Genomic DNA, 25,698 nt, shown 5'->3' with positions numbered 1-25,698 from the left:
TAACCAGTAAACAATTCGCCAAGGTTCACAGTTTATCTTTTTTTATTTCCAGGTGATGAGGTTAGACACAAAGGTTATACAGCCCCTTATGAACTATGGAATAAAATGTAAACAAACAAAAAATGACTTAAAATCTGCATTTGCTGCCCAGGATCGTGAACAATCCCAGAAGAAAAAATTAGAACAATTAAGACAGAAAAGTCCAGGAGACAGAAATAAACTATCTCTTGCTGAAACAGATTTACAGAAAGCCAGTGTTGAAGCATCCAGAATATCAAAAGCTTTACAAGAACAAATGGATAAATTTGAAATGGAAAAGTTAAGAGATATAAAGGTTGGACTTTTCTTTGTCAGGACAGAATTTTTTGTACAATGTTTATAATAGTTTTCCTTAAGCATAAGAATCAGGGCAAATGCCCATAAATATGCTGCATATTGATTTAATTGACACAATTTTTTTTTTCAAAACACCTATTATATACACAAAATATACACAAATTTTACAATAAATTTGCTTTGCATTTTTTTTGTTGCCATCAGGGCATTGCCGTGGGTGCTATGTAATGATGTGTAATGACACGTTGTGACACAATTTATTTCCTCATTTAAACAGCAGCAGGGACAATTTGCTATGGCTTAGCAATTTTGTTTATTCTGTATAAGAATTTTTTACAATTACACAGTTTAAATATACCACTCTTTACAAAAGAAGTAAGATATTCAGTTTATTCGAAACTGATTTGTTTTTTAGATATGAAGTATTATCTGCCTAATCATAAAGAAGAATTTTCTCAAATTTACACAGAATTTAAGCAAAAAAAAATTTTTACAATGGAGAAATGAAAAAAAATAGTTTTAAAGAAAAAGGTAATTTTTGAACTGTTAACATTTTAGTTTTAGCACTCGGGTCACAAGTTTTAAATTCTTTCTTTTTTTTTCAGAAAATAATGATGGATTTTGTAAATATTGAGATGACATTTCATGCAAAGGCGTTAGAAGTATATTCACAGTGCTTTAATAATGTTGCTGCAATAGACATAGATGAAGATATAGAGGTATGTTGTGCTGTAAAGATTTTACCCCTTTTCAAAAGTTGTTCCCTTTGAATGGGTTTTGTCAGGGGAGATAATCCAAAATATTTCTGCAAATCAAACCACTTTACACTATTGGCAAATATCTAGAACACAGGTATATTAACTTCATTTATGGAAAGATGTCATTGGTCTGATACAGAATTTAGCCATCTTCTCTGCTATAGTTCAGTCTGAACAAATATAGTTCCTGTTTCTGATTACTTTAAGTTCATAACTTAAGTTCATAAAATGATTGTTGTATACTCATATAAACAACAGCTTAGTTTAATAACTTATTTAAACTATTCAGGAGAGGGTTTAGAAGAGACAGTTATCAAAGTAATTAATACATGTAAAATGCCCCTTCAATATGTTGATCTCCTTAAGGGCAAAGGATACAGTAGCAAGGGCAGATAATAGTGCATCCCAATTTAACGCATTGTTTTCACAAAGTTGCTAATGGCAAGCATTCAAAATTCACGGAAAAATAGACGTCATTAAATCAGTTATGTAAATTTTGAAAGTATTTTGATAATTGTGTAATATTTATTAATGATGAAGGATATATTATTGCAGGAATTTAGAGACAAATTGATACCTCCTAATTCAGCAATCAGGATGAATTTAGTTAGATCTAATTCTTACAATTCTCTGAATTCTAATACAAATAATTCTGGTGGTGGAGTTACCCCTCCTGTTGTTGGTACACCATCCACACAACCAAGAGGTCTCCAAAGGCAACAATCTGCCCCAGTGCAACAGCAGACGACACCAACAAAACCACATGTTCATGCATCACCTGCTAGTTTACGGTCACCATCAAGGTCACAGTCAGCACAATATGGGTCCTCAACACACTCAACTCCGTCCAGAAGCAATTCACTACCAAATGCTCAACCTAAAAAACTGATTCCAGTGTCCAATGGTTTAAGAGGACAGGTAATTTTAATTTATTTGTGGTATATATGTAACACTCCCAAACGTGTCCATCCCCCCAAACGTGTCCGATTCCCCCAAACGTGTCTATTCTCCCCAAACGTGTCCGTAATATTCAATATTCCCCAAACGTGTCCGATTTTATAACCCCCAAACGTGTCCAATAATTGTTATTCGCCAAAACGTGTCTACTATTTAACGCCAGAACGTCTCACATCTTTTAGCGCCAATACATGTATGTCCTAAATGAAATCAATAACGTTTACGGCAATTCTATGATGGGGGAAACAGTTGATGAAGTGGTCATTTATTAGCATTAGTTTGTTCAATGCCAGTTGTTAATGATTATCATAATCGCAAATTTAATATGTAACATATGAATTAATTTTTGACTGAAATTGCATATTGTCCAGTTGCAAGTATTTCATGCTCATTTAGAGCGAACATACAAATAATTCTAGTGCAGTTGAATTAATTGCTTACTATGTAAATTATGTCTTACTAATAAACTCTGATGATGCCTTTTATATTAATCCGACGGCGGGCTTTCAATAGAATTGACTTCCCTTTTTTTCAACAGTTCTGATATTCTAAAAGCTCTTCAAATCAAATACTGGTTTTCCGGGTTTCTAATAAATTTTAGGTTTCGAGCATCACTAAAGACACACGAACAAGAGAAATAACGTCCTTTGCCAAATATTTCATGCATTATTCGAACGACATCATGTTAACAATAAATACTGTATATAGGTTCTATTATCATACCGGGAATTTCGGATTGGGCATAAATTTTGACGGTTATTCGGGATTAACACTAGTTGGGATTATAATCTTAAAAAAAATAAGAGCGTGTGAAGACCGATTTTTTAATGACTTCAGTAAGAAACTACTGCAATCTCCGTTATGTAATAGAGGCCGTTTTAAATAAAAGTTGCGGAAATTAAAAAAAATGTTGCCTTCCAAAATACAACAGAAGGCACCATCAAAGAGTGAATTGCTACAAAAGTATTTTATTAATGCGCAGAGAATGGGACATTCTCCCTACACGAGGTATCTGATTTAAGATCTTCAATTTAACTGAGCATGGCTGGTTACATTTACATCCAATATAGCCGAACGGACGCCCCCACTTTTAAACCAGGTTATACTGCCGGTTAAAAAAAGACCTATAAATAAATAAGGTTAAAATGAATGGATGGACAGTTATTGAATGTAATTTCTTGGTCAAATACATTAAATGATAGCAGTAAAAAAGTTGTATTGTTTTTTAGGCGGACAGGACCCCTTGAGCCAGACTATAGTAAAGTAATTTATTTCTATTTTTTAATGAAATAGTAAAATGAGTATACGTTATTGAAAAAACAATAACCAAATAACCGACGTATTAATAATATGGACACGAATGATAGTTCCAGTAAAAGAAAAAAATTCAGCTTGATATGGACACGTTTTGAGGATTGGGCACGTTTGGGTGTTCATTAAAAATGGACACGTTTGGGCGTTTAGACAAATGACACGCTTTGGCGCCCTTTTACATTTAGACATGTTTTGCAGTTCAGTGACGTCATGTGGACACGTTTAGGGGAATCGGACACGTTTGGGGGGAAGGACACGTTTCTGAGTGTTTTTTTTTATCTTTTATTTGTTTTCAATAGTCAGGATTTTACAATACCCCTACAATCACCACCTGACTATGGTTTTTGGGGCAAACATTGAAAGTTATATACAAGACTATCCATTTTTTTTTTAAATTTATATTCATTATCATAATTCAAGAATATAGTTATTAAAGAAAAAAAAAAAAAATAAATAAATAAATATAGCTGCTCACACTCACACTTTCTCTCACTACTTACACACAGTCCTTGCGATCTTACCATTAGTATGCATGTATGTCTATATATAAAGTAAAAATCAAATATCAACTGCTCACTATAGTATAATTTAAAGTATAAACGATAATAAATCATGAAAAAATTGTATGTAGTGGGGACCAGAATCTTTCATAAGATGCTGCTCTATTATTTTTGTTTGCAATATAAAATTCATTTGATTGGTATTGTTTTATTCTGGATTTAAGTCCTACAAAACTAGGAGCTATATTTCTTAACTTACATCTAAAGATGTAGTTTTTAGCTATAATAATTAACAAATTTATAAACAAAACTCTTAGTAATAAATCCCAGTAAAATTTCCATCTTACTGATGCTGAATTGCTCATCAAATAATTTGATTTTCTGTAAAAATGACAACCAAAAATTGTATGTAACATTACAATCATAAAATAAATGTTCTATTGTTACCTCTTCCTCATTACAGAAGGTACATAGACTTGTTTCCTTTTGCTTAATTCTATATAAAAATGTATTAGTAGGTATAATTCTATGTAATATTTTATATTGAAAATTCTTTAAATATGTATTACTACAACATCTTTTCAAAAGAGAAAAATACTTCGACCATTCTGAGATTTCAGAATTTGTTACATCCTCCCATTTCAAAAATTTCTCATATGGGAGTATGCATATTTAATCTACAAGATCTCTGTATACAAATTTTAACTTCTTATTTTCCAAGATCCTTTTAGAAAATGCATCAAAAGGAACAAAATTTTCTAAGTTCAAATCACAATAATCTTTGATGTATTTTTTGATATATTTTGTTTCTGAGTGTTACATATATAATGAAGAAACTGCAATACTGGGTGAGAGTCAATACTGTAAACCATCTTATTTTTGAGAGCGATTAATTTTCGCAACTTTCGTGAGTAGAAAATAAATTGTTGCAAGTATGTAAAACTTTGATCAACCCTTAAATGAATATATCATAAAATTTAGAAAATGCTGAATATAAATCACTGCAAAATTGGCTTAAGAGGCCTAAATGGGAAATAAAATATCTTCGAAAGCAAATTGGTTTACAGTAGTCATGTAGAGAAATGATTCCAATTTAGGTATGCACCACACATATCTCTGGAATTATCCTCGTTAGGAAAGCTACAGGCCAAAAGAAAGGGGAACTAAAAGCCCCCCCCCCCCCCCCAAAAAAAAAAAACAAAAAATTGGGACCATCAAACAAGAAAGGACCAAATATTTAACAACCAAAACCATTTAGGGTTATACAGCAAGATACAACATTTACAATAAATATTATAAGACATAATTCGTAGATATAAATTTAAATGGATATTAAATTGCCTATTATGACATATACTTTATTTTTCCATTCTATTTTAAGATTGAAGATGACGACGACGATGAAGATGATGATGATGATGATGATGACGATGATGATGATGATGATGAAGATGACGATGATGACGATGATGATGAATATGATGATGAAACAACTGAAGCTACAACAGAACGTTCAGAAAAACCTATACCTGGTGTACGACAAGTTCAACAATACGATCCTAATGCTAAAACTAGATTTGATTCTAAAAAATAATGAATGATTTCAGAAACTATGTAATTCTGGTAGGGATTTAGTTCAAACTATAGTTAGTTAGTAAATAAATGTTACATATGAACTCTACATGGAGTGATTCAAAAACAAAGCATTGACATACACCATTCTGTTTCTGCAGAGATTTAGGGTAGGAGTTATGATGAAAAGTTCCCCTTTTATGTTTTAATACCAATCACATAAGATAAGTTTATGGTACTAAAAAGTTTAGTTAAGGATGCATTGAAAATGACGACCTCCTTTAAGAGTGATTTTTGTAGGAGTTGGAGCTATATATTTGTTATCTCAGCTGCAATCCTTTTATATATGTTGGGTGCAGTTTATATGAATATATTTAATACTTTCATACCTTTATGTTTATTGGAATCTTGGTGGTTCATTAGATAACAATCCCATTAAGGTAGTAAATGACCAATACCGGTATATATGTATAAGGAAGAGCATTTTTTATTCTTCATAGTTTTGAAGAAAAAAAAATTTGGGGAGGGAGGGGGGGGCTTAATGATGAACAATACAAATCCCACATGAGATCAGCACCAAGTTGGCCGCTAGCCTGGACTTCAGCAGCACTCTTTAATAGATAATATGGCTTTAAATGTACATATGCTGCAATAATCAATCAGTGGCATAAACTGTTTGAAGTCTTTCAACAATTTCTATCATGCATTGCAATATGAATGTTTCACTGCTGGCCCTCGAATATCATATTTGTCTGATGTTTATATGTTCAAATTAAAATCCTCTACTACAATTACATAGTTTCTGAATTATTCTGTTGTAATGCTTTGCATTTACCTCACAATAGATTAAGGACAGTATTATTTGTTGCCTTGTTGAATGTAAGTTATTTATAAATTAAGCATGATTAAATTGTTGATGGTATGAGCTATTTTTTCATGGTAATATTTCAGAATTCATACAATGGACATTTTATTTTTGGAATTTTTTCTTAATTTTATATCTTTATTTTCATTTATTTTTATAAGTAAATGGGAAATTCTAAATACTGGTACTTTCATTTTTATATGAATGCATTAAAAATAAAATATTCACTATTTGTTCATGTGTAAATGAAATTATTGTCTTTTGTTGATTCATTATCGTTGGATATTTTTACACTTATGGTTACACAGTAAATAATCAACACGATTTGCATATGTCAGGCACACATTCTACACACTTTTTTTGAGTAAGTGCATTTTACTACACATGATATTAGTAATTTTTTACTGTGTGTGTTAATAAAATTTTCATGATAATTTGCATGTATAGAAGATGTCATTTTTCTTATGCAATTGAGAAATTAAAATATTATTTTTATATATTTTTCGATGCAGCTAAGGAAGAAGTATTACTTTAAAAGTGAATTTACAGCATAAACTGTTACATTCATGTATTAACCAATTTTTCTGCAGATGTTCAATTTATTTTAGAATTTTTCAGTAGCTTTTTACATGTATGATGTAATATTATCTTTCGGTTGCCAAAGTTATTGATCTGCAATTTTAAAAACCCAATATCAAAAAAAATTCTGAATAGAATGATCAGTTGCAAGAAATTGTTTTAATACATGTATGATTTATGCTGTGAGTTTCATGTTTTGATTAGAGCTATATCATTAAACATACATGGTACCAGGGAATGCACTTCAAAATGGAGTAACCACTTATAGAGGCAAATTTAGATTTACACTTACATTTTCATTGTACTTGACACCCACCCTTAGATGAGATTTCGAAATGCGTTTCCTTTGTTCCATGTATGTTTAAATCATACTTTGCCTAGTACATGATAAGTTTCAGGATATTATGTGAGTCCTTTAAGTTTGAATCATTATCAAAACATGTTCAATTGGTTATTTTATTTCATCTTTTTGAATACATGTACATGTACAATGCATCTAGATTTTTGAGAAATAATTGTATCAGTGCTTGTTTTTGAGATAAAAGCATTAAAGAAAAATAGATTTTTTTTGGCATGAAGGATGGGCCTTGATTTGTCATATGAAATGTTTCAGTAGCAATGAATGTTAAAATGTTTCAAATAAAAAGGGAAATAACAAGAAGTTCAAAATATTTTACTATAAGTTTGTTTTGGATAATATTTCATCAAATTATGGAGATTTTAATGGTTGCTTGGAAATTTTTTCCAAGAAAAAACACAGAGAGGTTAAAGGAAAAGTAAACATCCTTAATCTTGGCCATGGAGAGTCCTTCACCAATAAAATTGTGTGTATGTCTAGAGAGTTGCATTAAGCCCAAACAATTAAACAAACAGTATTGTTGAAAATGGTGAATTGTAATAAATGTTTGTTATAAACATTTTCAAAATGCAGTGTCAGGTGTTTTTTTTGTTGAATTGTTCAGTTATGTGGTAATTTTATGAATCCGTCCATATTGTGCCATTCGTGAATATTTGTAGTTAGAATTATTTATTCCTCAAATTTTAAATTTTTCTTGTTAAAGAAAAAAAAATGTAGGTTGTATGTAGCGTTTGCACCAATACTTATTCTTGTAAATCATGAATATGCAGTTGAAATCCAAATTTCCACAAGCTAGTTTTGTTAAACTGGATAAACATATATATTCCTGAGTATTACTAAATATAAAATACTTTTTTAGATTTCTTTGAGAGATTACATTTATGTTTATTATGGTCTCTATATATGCAGTGAAGGAATATAGATTTACTGTGGGATGTATTTTATCTAGTCATCTAGTTTTTCAGCCAAATTTGGGTAACTTTTGGCCAAAATGTTGAGCTTCAATGATGGATGTAAAGTTTTGCCTTATAGTCTATATCTAGAATACCTGTTGTTATTCTACTGTATCAATCAAACTTCACGTCTTAGTAGTTTTGTTTGAAATTTCACACAGTGCTAGGGTATGTCTTGTATTTGCAGTGAGTTGCAAGATTTTGTTCCATGATGAAGGCCTCACTCTGACTTTTCTTTCAAGAAAAAAAAAACAATCAATGCACAAGCACATGCAAGATATTTGTTCATGTGCACATCTGATCAATCTCTCTAAATACTAGTTGTAAGAAGGTTTTTTTCAACATTTGAACATTTTTTTTTTTTTGTAAACAATATTTATTATGTGTCATTGATGATTTTGTTTTAGCTAATTTAACTGGTAAGTGATTGGTTTACATCGTTATTTGAGTCATTTTGATCATAAGATATGTTTAAGACATTAGTGAGTTAGTTTAGCACTGTTCAGCAACATGTGGTGCACGATGTAATGCACTTTTAGACTTTTGTTAAATTTTGAATAGGTCCATTTCCAAGAAATGTATTGTCATATATCAATTATATTTTTTTATTACAGTTTTCTTATATGGTACAATGCTGTTCAGCTAAATTTGGATCACAATTTACACCATTTTTCTCAAAGTTTTCTTTTTTGAAGGGACATTCTTACACATCCTTGTACTTTGGTCTTTGGTTGTTAGTTGTCTCTATAGCAAACCTACCACATCCTTATTTTAATGATAATATAAGTTTCATGTACAAGTTTAATGAAAAAACACACAAAAAAACAGATTATATGCATTTATATATATATATTATCCCATTAGGCATTAATTTCTTGATATGATAACTGGTATGCATCTTGTTTTTTTCTTTCATCTGATTCATAAAATATATCTATTTTTATATATTTTTATCTAGATCTGTTATTTATCTTATATTGTTAACATATAAAGTTCACTAAAATGTACAGCCTTTTTTTTTTTTACAAGTTCTGAAAACCATATAATGTGGAATCATTTACAATCTTGGCTAGCAAATTTCGTAGATTGATGAAAACGTGCATTTTCGTGGATATTTGATTTTCTGGTTTTGCAAAACATGCAAAAGTCTGTGTACAAGCTTAAGAAAAAAATTTATTATGTTAAACATTTAAATTTGTAGTTCACCTATACCCGCAAAATTTGGTATCCCACAAAAATAATGAATACACAATACCACCTTTCATGCATTGTAGCTTTTTCTTAAACCTGTAAATTTAATTACAGTAAAACATAGTTGACTGAAACAAAAAATGCATAAGCAGCGTGTAGTCATCTTTAAAATAGCTATATGTACTCTAGTTGGTAAAAGATGAAGTAGTTTATTAGTGTTACAGAAGAATCCCTCCAATCATATCTCTCATACAAATCACTGAAAATGAAAAACCTGGTAATGGTTTAATTGGCATCATGATTCCAGGAGCCGTCCCTTAATAAATAGCCTTTTTTAAAATCATCTCATTTGAAAAACTCCAGGGGAATATTGAAATGATAGCAAAGGTCCCTGCAGGAAAGAGGAGCAAATCAATTGATCATCTTGTTATTTTTTTTTCACATCTTACAAATTAATAATTACACATTTTTGCATTAAGTTGCCGGCAGAAAACTATAATGATAACTTTTTTTTTTACATTTGATTTATTTACAAAATTTGATTCTTAAGAGCACAGATGTAGCCTGATCAACATCTTAGCAAAGAATTTCACACAGTGCTAGGGGATGTCTTGTATTTGCAGTGAGTTGCAAGATTTTGTTCCATGATGAAGGCCTCAAGAAAAAAAAGCAATCAATGCACAAGCACATGCAAGATATTTGTTCATGTGCACATCTGATCAATCTCTCTAAATAGAAGTTGTTTTTCAACATTTGAAAATATTTTTTTTGTAAACAATATTTATTATGTATCATTGATATTCTTTCAGCTAATTTAACTGGTTAGCGATTGGTTTACATTGTAATTTGAGTCATTTTGATCATAAGAAATGTTTAAGACATTAGTGAGTTAGATATGAAAAATATATAAAAGATAAAAAAAATATGAAATAGGTTCCATAGACTAAAATATCTTTCTTGGAGGGAATCTTTACTTATGAAAGTTTGAAAAGTTGACATCTATGCTTACAAAATATATATGTAATTACATTGGTTATTTATATGTTATCGTTTGCATTTTAAAAATAAAAAGATAAAAAAAAATTGCATTGGATTTTCTGTAGATAAACATTTAATAAAATGCAATCAAAACCCTATATCATTGGCTTGATACTGTAAATTCAGAAATTATTGCAATGTTTTTATTATTGCGAAAAATGCGACAGGGTTATAATCGCAATAATTTAAACTCGCATTTTGAAATTTTTTATAAAATTAAACAGGATTTTTCTCAATATCGCAAAAATTAAAATCGCATTTTAGTCTAAAATAACAAAATCGCAATAATAAATGCACGCAATAATTCTGAATTTACAGTAGCTATATATTGGTTGATGTAGTCTTAACATTTGATTTTGTCTTGTTTTCTGGACTCCCCCCTTTTTTAATTTATCTTGGAGTTAGGTATTTTTGTTAATACTATTTTTCCAAGCCTCATCTCTACCTAAAAGTTCCTTCACTGATTGCTGGTCTGTAAAAAAACTTTCCAATGTCATTTGAATACCTATCTGTCCAAACATCCACTGAGAGCTGGTCTGTATAAAACTTTCCACGAAACCTTTTTTCAATTATTAACATCTATTTTATCAGCAATCAAAGCCGGGCTCCAAAGTTATTGTGAAACTGCCTATTCTAGAGTTGGCGTGAATCAGATGTGGATACTAAAAAATTCCAAAGATCTTTTAAATTACATACAATCTAAGACTCTCTCATCATGCAATAGTATTAAAATATTTGATTTTTCTACACTTTACACAAGTATTCCCCATTCCAGACTAAAAGACAAATTGAAAGAGTTGGTATTACTTTGTTTCATTAAAAAGAATGGCGAACGTAGATACAAGTATCTTGTCTTGGGGAGGGATAAATCCTACCTTGTAAAGAATCACTCTGATTCAAACAAAAAATTTTCTGAAACTGACATTATCAAGATGATTGATTTCTTGATTGACAACATATTTGTTACATTTGGAGGACATGTTTTTCAACAGACTGTCGGAATTCCAATGGGAACCAATTGTGCCCCTCTTATTGCCGACTTGTTCCTTTATTATTATGAGGCTGACTTCATACAGGAACTTCTTAGGAAGAACGATAAGAAGTTAGCAATATCCTTTAACTTTACGTTCCGCTATATAGATGTTGTTCTCTCACTAAATAATACAAAATTTGGTAACTATGTTGAACGAATCTATCCCATCGAACTAGAGATAAAGGATACTACAGATACAGTTAACTCTTCCTCATATCTTGACTTACATCTAGAAATTGACAATGAGGGTCGGTTGAAAACAAAACTTTACGACAAAAGAGATGATTTCAGCGTCCCAATTGTGAACTTTCCATTTCTATGTAGCAATATTCCAGCAGCGCCTGCATATGGAGTATATATCTCCCAATTGATACGATATTCCCTGGTTTGTATTTCCTATTATGATTTCCTTGATAGAGGATTGCTGCTCACAAGGAAGTTATTAAACCAAGAGTTCCAAATGGTGAAGTTGAAATCATCCCTTCGTAAATTTTACGGACGCCATCAGGAGTTGGTTGACCATTATGGAATAACCGTTTCACATATGATATCGGATATGTTACTTATGTCTTAACTACAATACCCTTCCCTTTTCATGAATGTGACCTACCGAATTAGACGATTTACCTGATTTGTAATAACATAAGCAACACAACGGGTGCCACATGTGGAGCAGGATCTGCTTACCCTTCCGGAGCACCTGATATCACCCCCAGTTTTTTGTGGGGTTCGTGTTGCTTAGTCTTTAGTTTTCTATGTTGTGTCATCTGTACTATTATTTGTCTGTTTGTCTTTTTATTTTTGGCCATGGCGTTTTCAGTTTGTTTTCGATCTATGAGTTTGACTGTCCCTCTAGTATCTTTCGTCCCTCTTTTATAAAGCCAAACCAGTACAAAGTTGAAGAGCATTGAGGACCGAAAATTCCAAAATGTTGTGCCAAGTACGGCTAAGGTAATCTATTCCTGGGATAAGAAAATCCTTAGATTTACGAAAAATTAAAAGTTTTGTCAACAGGAAAATTACTAAAATGACCATATAATTGATATTCATGTCAACACCGAAGTGCTGACTACTGGGCTGGTGATACCCTCGGGGACAAATCGTCCACCAGCAGTGGCATCGACCCAGTGGTATAAATAGTTGTACCAGGAAAACTTTCCAATGATATTGGAGTACCTATCTGTCCGCACATCCACTGATAGCTGGTCTGTATAAAACTTTCCCATGTTACTGGAGTACCTATCAGTCTACACATCCACTGATAGGGCAAAAAGATCCGGGGTTGGTATGGTCAATATTGGCGTCTGGCCATCCGAAAGGTGGGGTAGGGATCCATTAAAATTGTTTTTGGCTTATGTTCGCATAGTTTAGAATAAGTAAGCATTCAGGCATATAGCAGGGACCCTTAGCATTCGTTTGAGCCATAATATACCACTATGGCATGCCTTGGCGGTACTGGGGGAAGATTTTTATTCTTGTGGGTAATTGCCTTTATGTTGGTTCTCTGGCCTTTTAGGTTGGTTTATCGTGTTTTCTGCTTAAGGACGTGCCTATCTAATTAGGAAAAGGCGTCTAATAGTTAACCGAGGCCTTTGCAATGAGAATGGCACCTTGTATAGACCTATAACATACTCCACTCGGTCCATATGGTAAAAAGATGCTGGGTTGGCATGGTCAATATTGGCGTCTGGCTATCCGAATTGGGGTAGGGGTCGATTAAAGTTGTTTTTGGCTTACGTTCCCATAATTAAGAATACGTAAGGATTCAGGCATTTAGCAGGGACCCTTATCGTTCATTTGAGCCATAACATACCTCATATGGCATGCAATGCTGGGTTGGCATGGTCAATATTGGCGTCTGGCTATCCGAATGGGGGTAGGGGTTGATTAAAGTTGTTTTTACCTTAGGTTCGCATAATTAAGAATACATTAGGATTCAGGCATTTAGCAGGAACCCTTAGCGTTCTTTTGAGCCATAATATACCACTATGGCATGCCTTGGCGGTACTGGGGGAAGATTTTTACTCTTGTGGGTAATTGCCTTTATGTTGGTTCTCTGGCCTTTTAGGTTGTTTTATCGTGTTATTAGCTTTAGGATGCACCTGTTTAATTAGGAAAAGGCGTCTCATAGTTAGTCAAGGCCTTTGCAATGAGAATGGCACCTTGTATAGACCTATAACATGCTCCGATCGGTCCATATGGTAAAAAGATGCGGGGTTGGCATGGTCAACATTGGCATCTGGCTATCCGAATGGGGATAGGGGTCGATAAAAGTTGTTATTGGCTTACGTTCACATAATTAAGAATACGAGTAAGTAAGGATTCAGGCATTTAGCAATTAGCATTCGTTTGAGCCATAATATACCCCATATGGCATGCCTTGGCGGTGCTGGGGGAAGATTTTCACTCTATGGGTAATTGCCTTCATGTTGGTTTTCTGCCCTATTAGGTTGGTTTATCCTGTTGTCAGCTTTAGGACGCTCCTACTGAATAAGGAAAAGGCGTCTCATAGTTAGTCAAGGCCTTTGCAATTGGAATGGCACGTTGTATAGACCTATAACATGCTCCGCTGGGTCCATAGGGTAAAAAGATTCGGGGTTGGTATCGTCAATATTGGCGTCTGGCTATCCGAATGGGGGATGGGGGTCGATTAAAATTGCTTTTGGCTTACGTTCGCATAATTAAGAATGAGTAAGGATTCAGGCATGTAGCAGGGACCCTTAGCGTTCGTTTGAGCCGTAATAAATCCCTATGGCATGCCTTGGCGGTGCTGGGAAAATATTTTCACTCTTATGTGTAATTGCCTTTAGGTTGGTTTTCTGGCCGTTTAGGTTGTTTTATCGTGTTGTTAGCTTTAGGACGCGACTACTTAATTAAGAAAAGGCGTCTCATAGTTAGCCAAGGCCTTTGCAATGAGAATGGCACCTTTAACCTATAACATGCTTCGCGGTCCATAGGGTAAAAAGATGCAGTGTTGGCATGGTCAATATTAGCGTCTGGCTGTCCGAATGGGTGTAGGGGTTGATTAAAGTTGTTTTTGTCTTACATTCGCATAATTAAGAATAAGTATGGATTTAGGCATGTAGCAGGGACCCTTCGCATTCGTTTGAGCCATAATATACCCGCATGCTCAACATAAACATGAAACTTAATATTAAAATAGGCTGTTATTTTTCTTGTTTGAATTGTTTTTCATGATGGGGCCTTTTATAGCTGACTATACAGTGTGTATTTTTCACATTGTTGAAGGCTGTACAGTGGCCTATGATTGCTTACATCCACTTCATTTGAAATCTGGTGGACAGTTGTCAGTGATTGAACAACAGTATATTGATATCCTCAAATTTGTAAATCATCCTCAAAATCATGATCAGCCTAAACAGGATTAAAAGAGAAACCTAACAGCTAAATATGAATTCCAATTCAGATATATATATATACAGAAGCTGCTGCTAAAATTGATGAAAAGCTACAACTCTATCTAGTCACTGAGAAGTGCTACAATGTTTATATATAAGCAGCACATAAACAGTAACAAGAAAGGCTGTTAACCTGTGAAATTTTAGACCGCAGTAATTTCATTATTTAAAATTAACAGATTACTGAAGAAAACAGAAACTAAATGAGACTAAAGAGAAAACTGCACTTCCATTAGACCAGTACATCCTGCCCCTACTATGAAATCACATTCTCTCACACCTTTTCTCCCTCTCTACATACCACTCTCAATCATATACCCTCACCCTCTCAATCACTCTTTTTCTCCCTCCTTTCCTCACCCTTTCACCCTTTCATAACAACCTTAGCTACCTATCACCTATACCCCTTCTGCTTGGTCTTAAGTCCCTATCAGAAAAGTTGGTTAGTAGATGAATACAATTTTTATAAGATGTACCAGAAATGGAAGAAGATTTTAGAAATATGAATGAAATTTAAAAGTAACTGACATGAAATATAGATATATGATACTGAGCCACTTTTGAAAAATGTAGTTTTTTTATTTTCTACACATAAGGGTCATCATAGCATTCATACAAAAGATTAACAGTCAAGGTTACAGAAAGTCAAATTGTGTAATATAAATTTGAAAATAGAATAATATTTTGATTGATAATCATTATGAATGCCAAAAGTGTATATTTTACTCTTAATTTTGAAGTGTTTTGGGTGTATTGAAGAAAATGAAAAAAAGTAAATGAAAAATGCCAAATGGTATAAAATTCCAAATTGTTAATATTAAAAGCAAAAAGCCAAATGAAAAAAATGCCAAATAGTATTTAAAAAAAATACCTGTCTGCTTGTACTAGCCAGCCGGCCTATGGGTAAGCTGGACTATAAGGTGCTGGTTCACCAAGACAAATGCCCACAGTAAGACACCTATCTTTTCCTTTTGGAGTACCAGTTTTTAAGTCTTTGATTTGACTTGGGGGCTTAATTTTAACTGAAAAAACATAAAAACAGTCTCCTGTACAATTTAATTTTTTGATGATGATGATGATGATGATGATGATGATGATGATGATGATGATGATGATGATGATGATGATGATGATGATGATGATGATGATGATGATGATGATGATGATGATGATGATGATGATGATGATGATGATGATGATGATGATGATGATGATGATGATGATGATGATGATGATGATGATGATGATGATGATGATGATGATGATGATGATGATGATGATGATGATGATGATGATGATGATGATGATGATGATGATGATGATGATGATGATGATGATGATGATGATGATGATGATAGGCACAAGTGATGCTGAGGTGAAAGTGTAAAGAAAATAATAATATTGAAAGTAGATCTGTCTGTCAGTCTGTCTGTCTATTCATCAGTCCTGTTCTTGCCATCCCACCCCTCTGAAACCATATCAAAATCAAACTTTGTAAGTTACTGTTAAGGACATAGTAAATAGATGAGCAAAATGACAGGAAATTATGATTCAATTTTTATTCTTCTTAGAGTTATGCCCCTTTGAACTTAGAATTTTGGTCTAAATATACTACTGCAACAGTTAGTTGTAGCAACTCATCTGAATCCACATAACAGAATTTCATGAAACTTTGTAGTTAAATAGGACATAATATGTAGATGTGTATATCTACAAGAACTTATCTTTTGTAGGAGTTATGAGTCTTTGAACTTAGGATTCTGGTGAGATTTTGTTTGTCCAGTGACAATGTGGGGGCATGGGGTACATGAGCATGCTTGCTACGATCCTTTAAGTTTCAATATTGAAATAACAGCTTGAAGGAATAAGTTTAAAAAGAGATGTGGAGTATATGCCAATGAGACACATCATAACAAAACAAAAAAAATAGGAAGAGATCTTGATATGATCTTCAACAGATGCCTATATAATGTCAAAATCATTAATGTGACTATAAGAGAAAAAAATTCTTCAAATTGATTTCAACTGAGTCTGTTACTCAAATATTAGAAATAAAGTCGGTGACATTCCAAGATTATTACAAAAAACCTGTATCCAAGACTGCAATGGAAATGACTGTAACAGAGATCTTCATTCAAGAGTCTTACTCTTTTTATCTTTTACTTTACACCATTTACGGATGAAAATAAGAATTTTGTTTAAAAGAAGAAACCATAGGTTTTAAAAATACATGATCTTTCTCTATAACACATCCCAAACATCTACTTTTATTCTAAACTGTGGGATGAATTAAAAATTGACCAACACTATCATGAGGTGCATCAAGTTTATATAAGATTTTTTTCTGCAAGCAACCAATAACAACTTTGTTTCTATATTGGAAATAACTATTCAAAGAACTGATTATGGTCCCACACAACAGTCACAGATTTGGTGGATATTATAATGGATCATAATGTCTCTACTGTAGATGAACAGCTTACACGTATCTAATATAGTAATATGTGTCTGTCCGTCTGTGTCAGGTTACTTTTATACTATTCAACTTACGTTAACCAAACTTGGTATGCAGTTGCATCATGGGCTTCAAGGATGTGTCATATCCAAAAGTCAGGTCACTCATAATTTTTGTACCATAGAACTTAGGTAGACCAATTTTGTTATGCTGATACAACATGTAGATTGGGGTGTATCATTTACCAAAGTAAGGTCACTCTGACTTTGAAGTTGTCTTATGACTCCCATGATAGTAAAACGTTTTCTGATTTGTGTTTGGTGTATAACTATTCTTCTTTATCACATTATTCTGATCTTGATATTTACACCAAAACACCAAAAATCAATCAATCAAACTTTTTAAAATATGCTGAATCTACTCTTGTATTCAGATTTTGGGCCCCGTTTTAATTTGGTCCACATTGGGGTCTAAAGTGTCATCAAAAATTGCATTGTTGAGGTTCTTTGATATGCTGAATTTAACTGTGTATTTGGATTTTTTTTATTTTAGCCACATTTTACTATGGGTCAACATAAGGGCCCAAAGGGTCCAAAATTAACTTTGTTCATATTGTAAAAACTTTTTTAATGTACTCATTTAAATGCTTTAGACAATATCATGCAAAACTTTCAAAAATTATACAGCTCATGTTTTTAGGTTTTACTGTTCATTTTTCCTTTAGGGGAATGCTTTATTATCTGAACAAAATTCTGTTACATATTTTGTGAAACACCTTGTGTCAGGTTTCATTTATTATATTTTTCTACCCAGCCAGTTACTCAAGTATGAAGTGAGTAGATTTCAAGTGAAAAGATTTTTACCTGTACGTATGATCATGTGACTTACAGGTTAAGATTTGAATTCAAATTAGTTTGATCTTTACTTGGACAAAGACTTGCATTATTTCCTGAAAATTTTTGAAGACATGAAAAAGTTTAAAGTTTCATAACGAGTTTAAGGTATTTAATGTAGTAATAATTATTTACTTTAAGGATTATGTACCCTTCTGTTGATTCAACATGTTCAATGCTAAACATGGAAATTTTATAGAAAACCCACAGCCTTTCCCCTTGTAATCTAATATTTGACAATTCGGTGCTTGATTGATAAACGATAATTGCATGCAGTGCTAGCAATGATTTCCTTAAAACAAAATTATAAATTAAGATATTGGTTAAAACAAATGTAAATACGGACCTATTCAAGTACACCTTCTAGGGTGCGCTACGGAGCGTCTTTTTACCACAGAACACCACAGAATACCACAGAACACTCAAAATGTACCACAGAACTACACAATTTACAACAAAACTACTGAAATATGCCACAGAACAGTAAAATTACTTTATAAAACGCAAATCTAATAATTCCAAATTATATTATTTCTTTAATTCGGGTTACACCAATGACATCATGATTGACTGGATGAGATAAAAATGATCATAACTTTTTTGTTATTTGGCATATTTTGTTTACATTTGGAGAGCTTTGAGACACTTAACTAATGCATTGTAATAATGAAAATCTAAAATAAACATTTAAAAAAATAGTTTTTTGTTAAAATTACAGTACGGTTTTCTCAGTCGCTGATCAATATACGCTTTGAATATATTGAACTGATCGATAAAAAGTGTTGATATCTCTTTTGTTTTACAATATTTTTTCGTGAAATTAAGAAAGAGTTAATATTTCTCATATGTAACTATTTATTCTGTGAAATTAATAAACCTATAAGACAATAATTTTAATTTTTCAACTAAAATGATCGTGATCATCGGTTCACATTTTAATCTTGAATTTTTATTATCATATAAAAATTGTATTCTTGAAATGACTTGACAATAATTAGAACTGGAAGACTGCTTTCAACATTCTATTTAATATAATATATATATCATTAATAATTGAATATTTACAAAATTCTTCATTGTTTGGATTCTAGTTGCCACCTGATTATATAAGGTAATCCAATTAAATGTATTTGATGTCTCAGGTGTGATAATTTAAATGACATGTTAATTGGCTTGATTGGTGATTTCCACAAGTGTCAAAATTGGTTAATCTAATTAAATTTTTGGTACTTTAATTGTGTCGGTGAACTTGCTATGGTCAACATTAATTTTGGACTAAAAAATATAGAATATATATGTAAATGCTGCATATACCAGTTTTTTTCCGATATAAAGTTTCAGTTCAACGATTTCTAAATGCATACAAAATTTTGTAAAAATTTGAAATATTGTTAAATGATTGGAGAAGATACACACACAACATAAGATTCAAAAACAGTCATCGAGCTTGAACTTTTAATTGTCAATTAAAAAGACACATTTATAATATGTTATAAGTCAACTCAAATATTACTGTCCTACAACAACTTTACATATCGTTTTGAAGTTTTATATATAACTCTATAAATGAAGAAAACTTTGATGTACAAATATTAGCCAATTGTTTGAACAACTCTAGATATCAGCTTAACAAATTACTTCATTAATCACTTTAATAAAGTTTAATTATTTGTTGACAACAAATTCAATAAAATGTCACATTTTCCATTTTGATTATTTATTGTAACAACTCTTAACATAGAATTCATTAAAAAGTGACAAAAAAAAACACCTGGTAAAACAAAATAAATTTAACAAATAATTACGTAATGCATCTAAACATTTTCAAAAATGAATTAAAATTATAAAAAAGGTTAAAATGTATTTAAAATATAAATGTCACAAATATAAATATATTATGGTTTTAATAGCTAGGGGTTTTCGGTATGATCCCAATTTATATTGGCCATTCAGTTGGGGGCGTAGCGTTAGTGAGTCGACCCTAAATAGAAAAATTAAATTTATTTGAATAATAAATGTCAAATTATAAAAAAGAAAATAATAATGTCTGAAGTATTATTATTTCGAAGTTCTGTGGTAAATTTTGGGTGTTCTGTGGTGTTCTGTGGTATTCTGTGTGTTCTGTGGTAAAAAGACGCTCCCGGGTGCGCTAGACTTTAATCACTCACCACAAGTTTTTTTGGAATTAAAAGGTTATTTAGGACTTTTTGTAAACAAAAAAAGCTAGCACACCATGGACAAACAAGTAAGTAATCTATGTTTAGAATTTTATAACGAAAATCTCAGTATTAAAGTTTGTGGATTTTCTACAAAAATCTGGTTTTATTTGTCTCAAAATTCCCATTTCTATCGAATGCAATGAAACTATAAATAATTAAAAACCAATTGTTCAGAGAACAATTGAAGGTCTTTCCACCCATAACGATCTATTTTGATATGAAAATATCAAAATTCGGTTTAAATGTCATTTCTAGCGTTAAATGATAGCTTATTGTACGCTGATTCCAAAAATATATGGTTTCTATAAAAAAAAAATTAAATAAGGGAGATAATTTGTTACTTCCGGTTTGAAAAATGTTTCTTCCAGTATAATTTGCATGTTTACTTGACACTGATTCCAAAAACATATGGTTCTATATACTTTTATATTAAATAAGTACAAAAAATAGCTACTTCTGGTTTACACAAGGTCACTTCCCGATGGATTTTTCAAGGTCAAATGGCTTGCAACCTAATGCAAAAAGTCCCATGGCTTTATCATGTATACATATGAGGTAAAAGCAAAGGTCAAAATCTAGAACGTCAATATTACCTATGACCTTGAGCTCAATTTCAAGGTCATAAACCAAGGACCTCAAATCAAAAGACCCTAGGTCTTAGTTATATATGGATAATGAGTTATATCACCATACACGTATTTTTAAATACAAGAGGGGAGAAAACACTAATTTAATGTTAGCACACCCTTTAAACCAAAATTTATGTGTTACAACATGTCGCAACTAACAATTTAGTAATAATATGTTGTTGATATCTCATACGGTTTTTGAAAAGAAGTGAAAATAAGCCCAAATCAAAATTTAGAAAATGACCTTGACCTTTGACCTTGACCAAATTTTCTTTTTTTTGGACCAAGAACCTCAAATCAAAAGACCCTAGGTCTCTATCACTTATGGTTTACCAGTTAGAAATGCATATCACTTATATCAAATGCATAAGGGGAAATAACTCTCATATGGAGTCTCCAGAACGCTTCGGTGAAAACCAAACTCAACATCCTGAAGATATAGCAAGCAATTTGGTAAAAAAATTTGTCGTAATCATTTACGGTTGCGAAGGAGTAGTGGCCACAAGAAAAACAGTGTTATGGGAGATAACTCTTACATCGTAAGGTATTTGGTTAAGCGGTTGTCAGTTTCAAAAGCGTATAAACTGTTGGATATCATATACCAAATATCTAAGCGACATCTTATGAAACAACAATACTACGCAAGAAAAAAATTAGGCGGAAGAAAAAAAAAAAAATTAAAAACCAATTGTTCAGAGAACAATTAAAGGTCTTTCCACCCATAAAGATCAATTTTGATATAGAACTATGAAAATTCAGTTTGAAATATCATATCCAGCGCCAACGATAGCTTATTGTAAACTGATTCCAAAAATATATGGTTTCTATAAATTTTTTTCTAAATAAGGGAGATACATTGTTACTTCAGGTTTGAAATATGTCACTTCCGGATTTTATTTGATAGTTTACTTGACACTGATTCCAAAAATATATTGTTCAATACACTTTACATCAAATAAGTACAAAACAAAGCTATTTCCGGTTTACAAAAGGTCACTTCCGGTTGGCTTTTCAATGTCATGTAAATTGCAACCTAATAAAAAAGAGTCCCATGGCTTTATTGTGTTTATGAAGTTAAAGCAAAGGTCAAAATCTAGAACATCAAATTTTACTTTGACCTTGAGCTCAATTTCAAGGTCATACACCAAGGACCTTTAATCATATTACTCTAGGTCTTTATTATACTTGGTAAATGAGTTATACCACCATACATGTAATTTCAAATATAAAAAGGGAGAAAACTCCCTTTTACGGTCAACGTACCCTTTCAACCAAAATTCATGTGTTACGACATGTCGAAACTTACAATTTAGTAAAAAATATTTTATCGATATCTTGTACGGTTTTTGGAAGTAAGTGAAAATAAGCCAAAATCAAAATTTAGAATATGACCTTGACCTTTGACCTTGACCTAATTTTCATTTTTTTTGGACCAAGGACCTCAAATCAAATGACCCTAGGTCTCTATCACTTATGGTTAACCAATTAGAAATGCATATTACTTATATCACATGCATAAGGGGAAATAACTCTCATATGGAGTGTTCATATCGCTTCGGTCAAAATAGGACAAATCATGCGAAGGATATAACGAGCAATTTTATAAAATAAATTTGTCGCTTTCTTTTGCGGTTACGGAGTAGATGTAGTCACAAGGAAAACAGTGTTCGGGGAGATAACTCTTACAAAGAAAATTGTTTGGCTTAGAATGGGTAAAAATAAAAAGCGCATAAACTGTATGATACTATATAAGAAATATCTTAGCGACATATTTCGAAACAAAAATTTTACAAGGGAACAAAATTTGGCGGAAGCAAATAATAATAATAATCAGAACAAATACAATAGGTCTTTCCACAGAAAAGTGGAAAGACCTAATAATAATAATCAGAATAAAATCAAAAGGTCTTTCCACGGAAAAGTGGAAAGACCTAATAATGCTTTGTTCGAAGTTTCCCCTTGGTATATGTACAAAATGGCCAATCTCTACTGTACATTATCTTTGCTGTTTTGATATTATTGCAGTTTGAAAATTTCGAATTCAGATGGCTGCAGAAGGGGTCATAAACCTTAATGTATTCTGTTCTGGATTTCAAACTTTTAGTTCCAGAAAATTACTTTTAAAGAATTAAAGATTTCACAAATTTTTCATACATATTAAGGTTGGATGGGAAACACAATGATAACTCTTAACCATTTCTTCATGTTGGTTTATTTATTTGAGAAGTATAACATTTTTTCATTGACTTGTTTTAATATTAAAATATTCTTTTCAGTTCTTGGATTCTAGGAACTTAAAGTCATCTAAATTGGTAATAGATAGGAAAACCAGACACTATACGCCATTATATAGATTTTCAACAATGCTAGACTCAGAGTATATACAGTCAGGACAAAAGTGAGTTCCCACTGAAAAAACGTCCTATCATTTCAACTAAAATCAATATTTTTCAAAGAAATTGTACTTTCAGTAGTTATTTAAAATGCCACAAAGGTCAGTAAAAGACATTTAATTAAACAAGGAGGTTATAAACACCATCTCCTTGAGTTTACTAATATAATAAATTGGGACCATGGTATCTATTTGGAAAGCTTATTATATGTAATTTCCTTTGGTTTTAGTTCATCATAATCATTTGGCAAAGTTGGCTGTGTTTACGCAACAAATGTAATTTTCCTTTTCAAAATTTAAGGACTATGGGTAATCTCATTGGTTGTACACAAAAAAAAAAAACGTTATATCATTGATTGGTTTCCATTTTTAAGATTTTTTTAAACCAATCATAATATTTTTGTGTATGCTTTTGAAAATATTACAGCAAATTGATCACAAGAAAACCAGTGCAGCTGAAAAAGGCATATATATATATGGAAAAGTAAATTGAATTTTGTATTTCAGAGAATTTAAAAGACTATAATCCACAACATTCTCATTTTGATGAATTGTTAAACCACAGAAACTTAAAGAAGACCTACAGAAAACCTATGCTGTATAGTATATACAACAATATAAAAGAATATCGGCAAGTTGTGATCATCTATAAGGTTTGTATTGGTTGAATATTACATTTCCCTTCATCAATTTTCAACATTAAAATGATTTTTTTTTAAAGTACAATATTAATTACCTTGCTTATTAAAAAGGCTTTGAAAGGCATAAACATGTTGAAAATATGCTGCACAGCCCTGTGTTTTGAACTTTGTAAAGAATAATAGTGCATATGAACTTAAGATTCCAGGATATGATTTTTGTCTCGCTTGACAGAGTAAAAAAGCGAGACACAGGTATGCTGTTTTCGGCTGCAGCGACGTCAACAATGTATTAGTTTGTGATAAGGTCTAGTTTATGGGGAACCACTAGTGGTAGGTTAATGATAATAGGTCTGCAGTTGTATAAGCATTGGCATATTTCATTTCCATGGAGACTATTTGGCCCTGCCCCCTTAGTTATGGTCTATTGACTTTGTAATTTTTGCTTAGTTTTCATGTATTAGTTTGTGATTAGGTTAGTTTATGGGGAACCACTAGTGGTAGGTTAATGATAATAGGTCTGCAGTTATATAAGCAATGGCATATCTCATTTCCATGGAGATTATTTGGCCCTGCCCCCTCAGTCATGGTCTATTGACTTTTAAACTTTTGCTTAGATTTCATGTATTAGTTTGTTATTAGGTCTGTTTATGGGGAACCACTAGTGGTAGGTCAATGATATTTGGTATGCAGTTGTACTAGCATTGGCACATCTCATTACCATGGAGATTATTTGACCCCACCCCCTCATTTATGGTTTATTGACTTTGAAATTATGCTTAGTTTACATGTATTAGTTTTTGTTAAGTTTGTTTAAAGGAAACTACTTATGATAAGTCAATGGTATTTGGTATGCAGTTGTATTAGCTTTGGTACATCTCATTTCCATGGAAATTGCTTTGCCATGTACCTTCAGTCATGGTTTATTTACTTTGAATAATTGCAAAACTTACATGTTAAAGTGTTGCTATTTTAATTTCAACATTTGCATTATTGAAATTACAAAAAAGCAAGACATTTCTCTGTGATAACAGTTTATTTACGAAACTTTATAGTAATTTTTTTTTATCCTTAAAAGGAGTTCCTTTTGGAAATTGCATTGTCTATATTTACAGAGGTTCAACCTATAAGCTAACAAATCTGAACAGAAAGAAAAAAAACAAATGACTGCAGGGTTTGACAGTATTAATAATACTGGTATTAATAAGATGATGTGGTATAATTGCTATTGAGACAATTTCTGTTTATAAACAGCCATAGGTCATGGAACAATAACCATAATCAAAGTTAATGATACTTGCATGCAAAAAAAATTTTGATCGGTTATTTTTACAGGACAATATTAATACCTTTTTGAGATAAATATACATGTACTGTAAATTCAGAAATTGTTGCGTGCATTTATTATTGTGAATTTGTCATTTTAGACTAAAATGCAATTTTATTATTTGTGGTATTGAGAAAATCCTGTATAATAAAAACATTGCAATAATTTCTAAATTTACAGTATTAGAATTTAAGTGAAAGATAGCAATGATTAAAGGAGATGCATCAAAGAAAACATATGACCATGATGACTGTCTTAGATTGAAATTTTTT

The 25,698-nt window shown here is 31.8% G+C and overlaps 1 protein-coding gene across 2 annotated transcripts in view; it reads left to right on the top strand.

Annotated features, from left to right (window-relative positions):
• Positions 1 to 10,286, top strand: part of LOC127703189 (CBY1-interacting BAR domain-containing protein 1-A-like) — a 30,586-nt gene extending 20,300 nt beyond the window's left edge. For both annotated transcript variants that reach the window (XM_052207720.1, XM_052207719.1), the window contains 4 exons: positions 53 to 334; positions 942 to 1,055; positions 1,650 to 2,012; positions 5,247 to 10,286. In XM_052207720.1, the coding sequence (XP_052063680.1) occupies positions 53 to 334; positions 942 to 1,055; positions 1,650 to 2,012; positions 5,247 to 5,459 (972 nt within the window). In that variant the 3' untranslated portion in view covers positions 5,460 to 10,286. The remainder of the gene's footprint in view (positions 1 to 52; positions 335 to 941; positions 1,056 to 1,649; positions 2,013 to 5,246) is intronic.
• Positions 10,287 to 25,698: the final 15,412 nt, after the last annotated feature.

This window comes from Mytilus californianus, unplaced genomic scaffold (genome assembly GCF_021869535.1).
Source record: "Mytilus californianus isolate M0D057914Y unplaced genomic scaffold, xbMytCali1.0.p SCAF_5, whole genome shotgun sequence".
Lineage (NCBI taxonomy): Eukaryota > Metazoa > Mollusca > Bivalvia > Mytilida > Mytilidae > Mytilus > Mytilus californianus.
The sequence above is the reverse complement of the archived record's forward strand: the minus strand, read 5'-3'. Positions and strand labels throughout refer to the sequence as shown.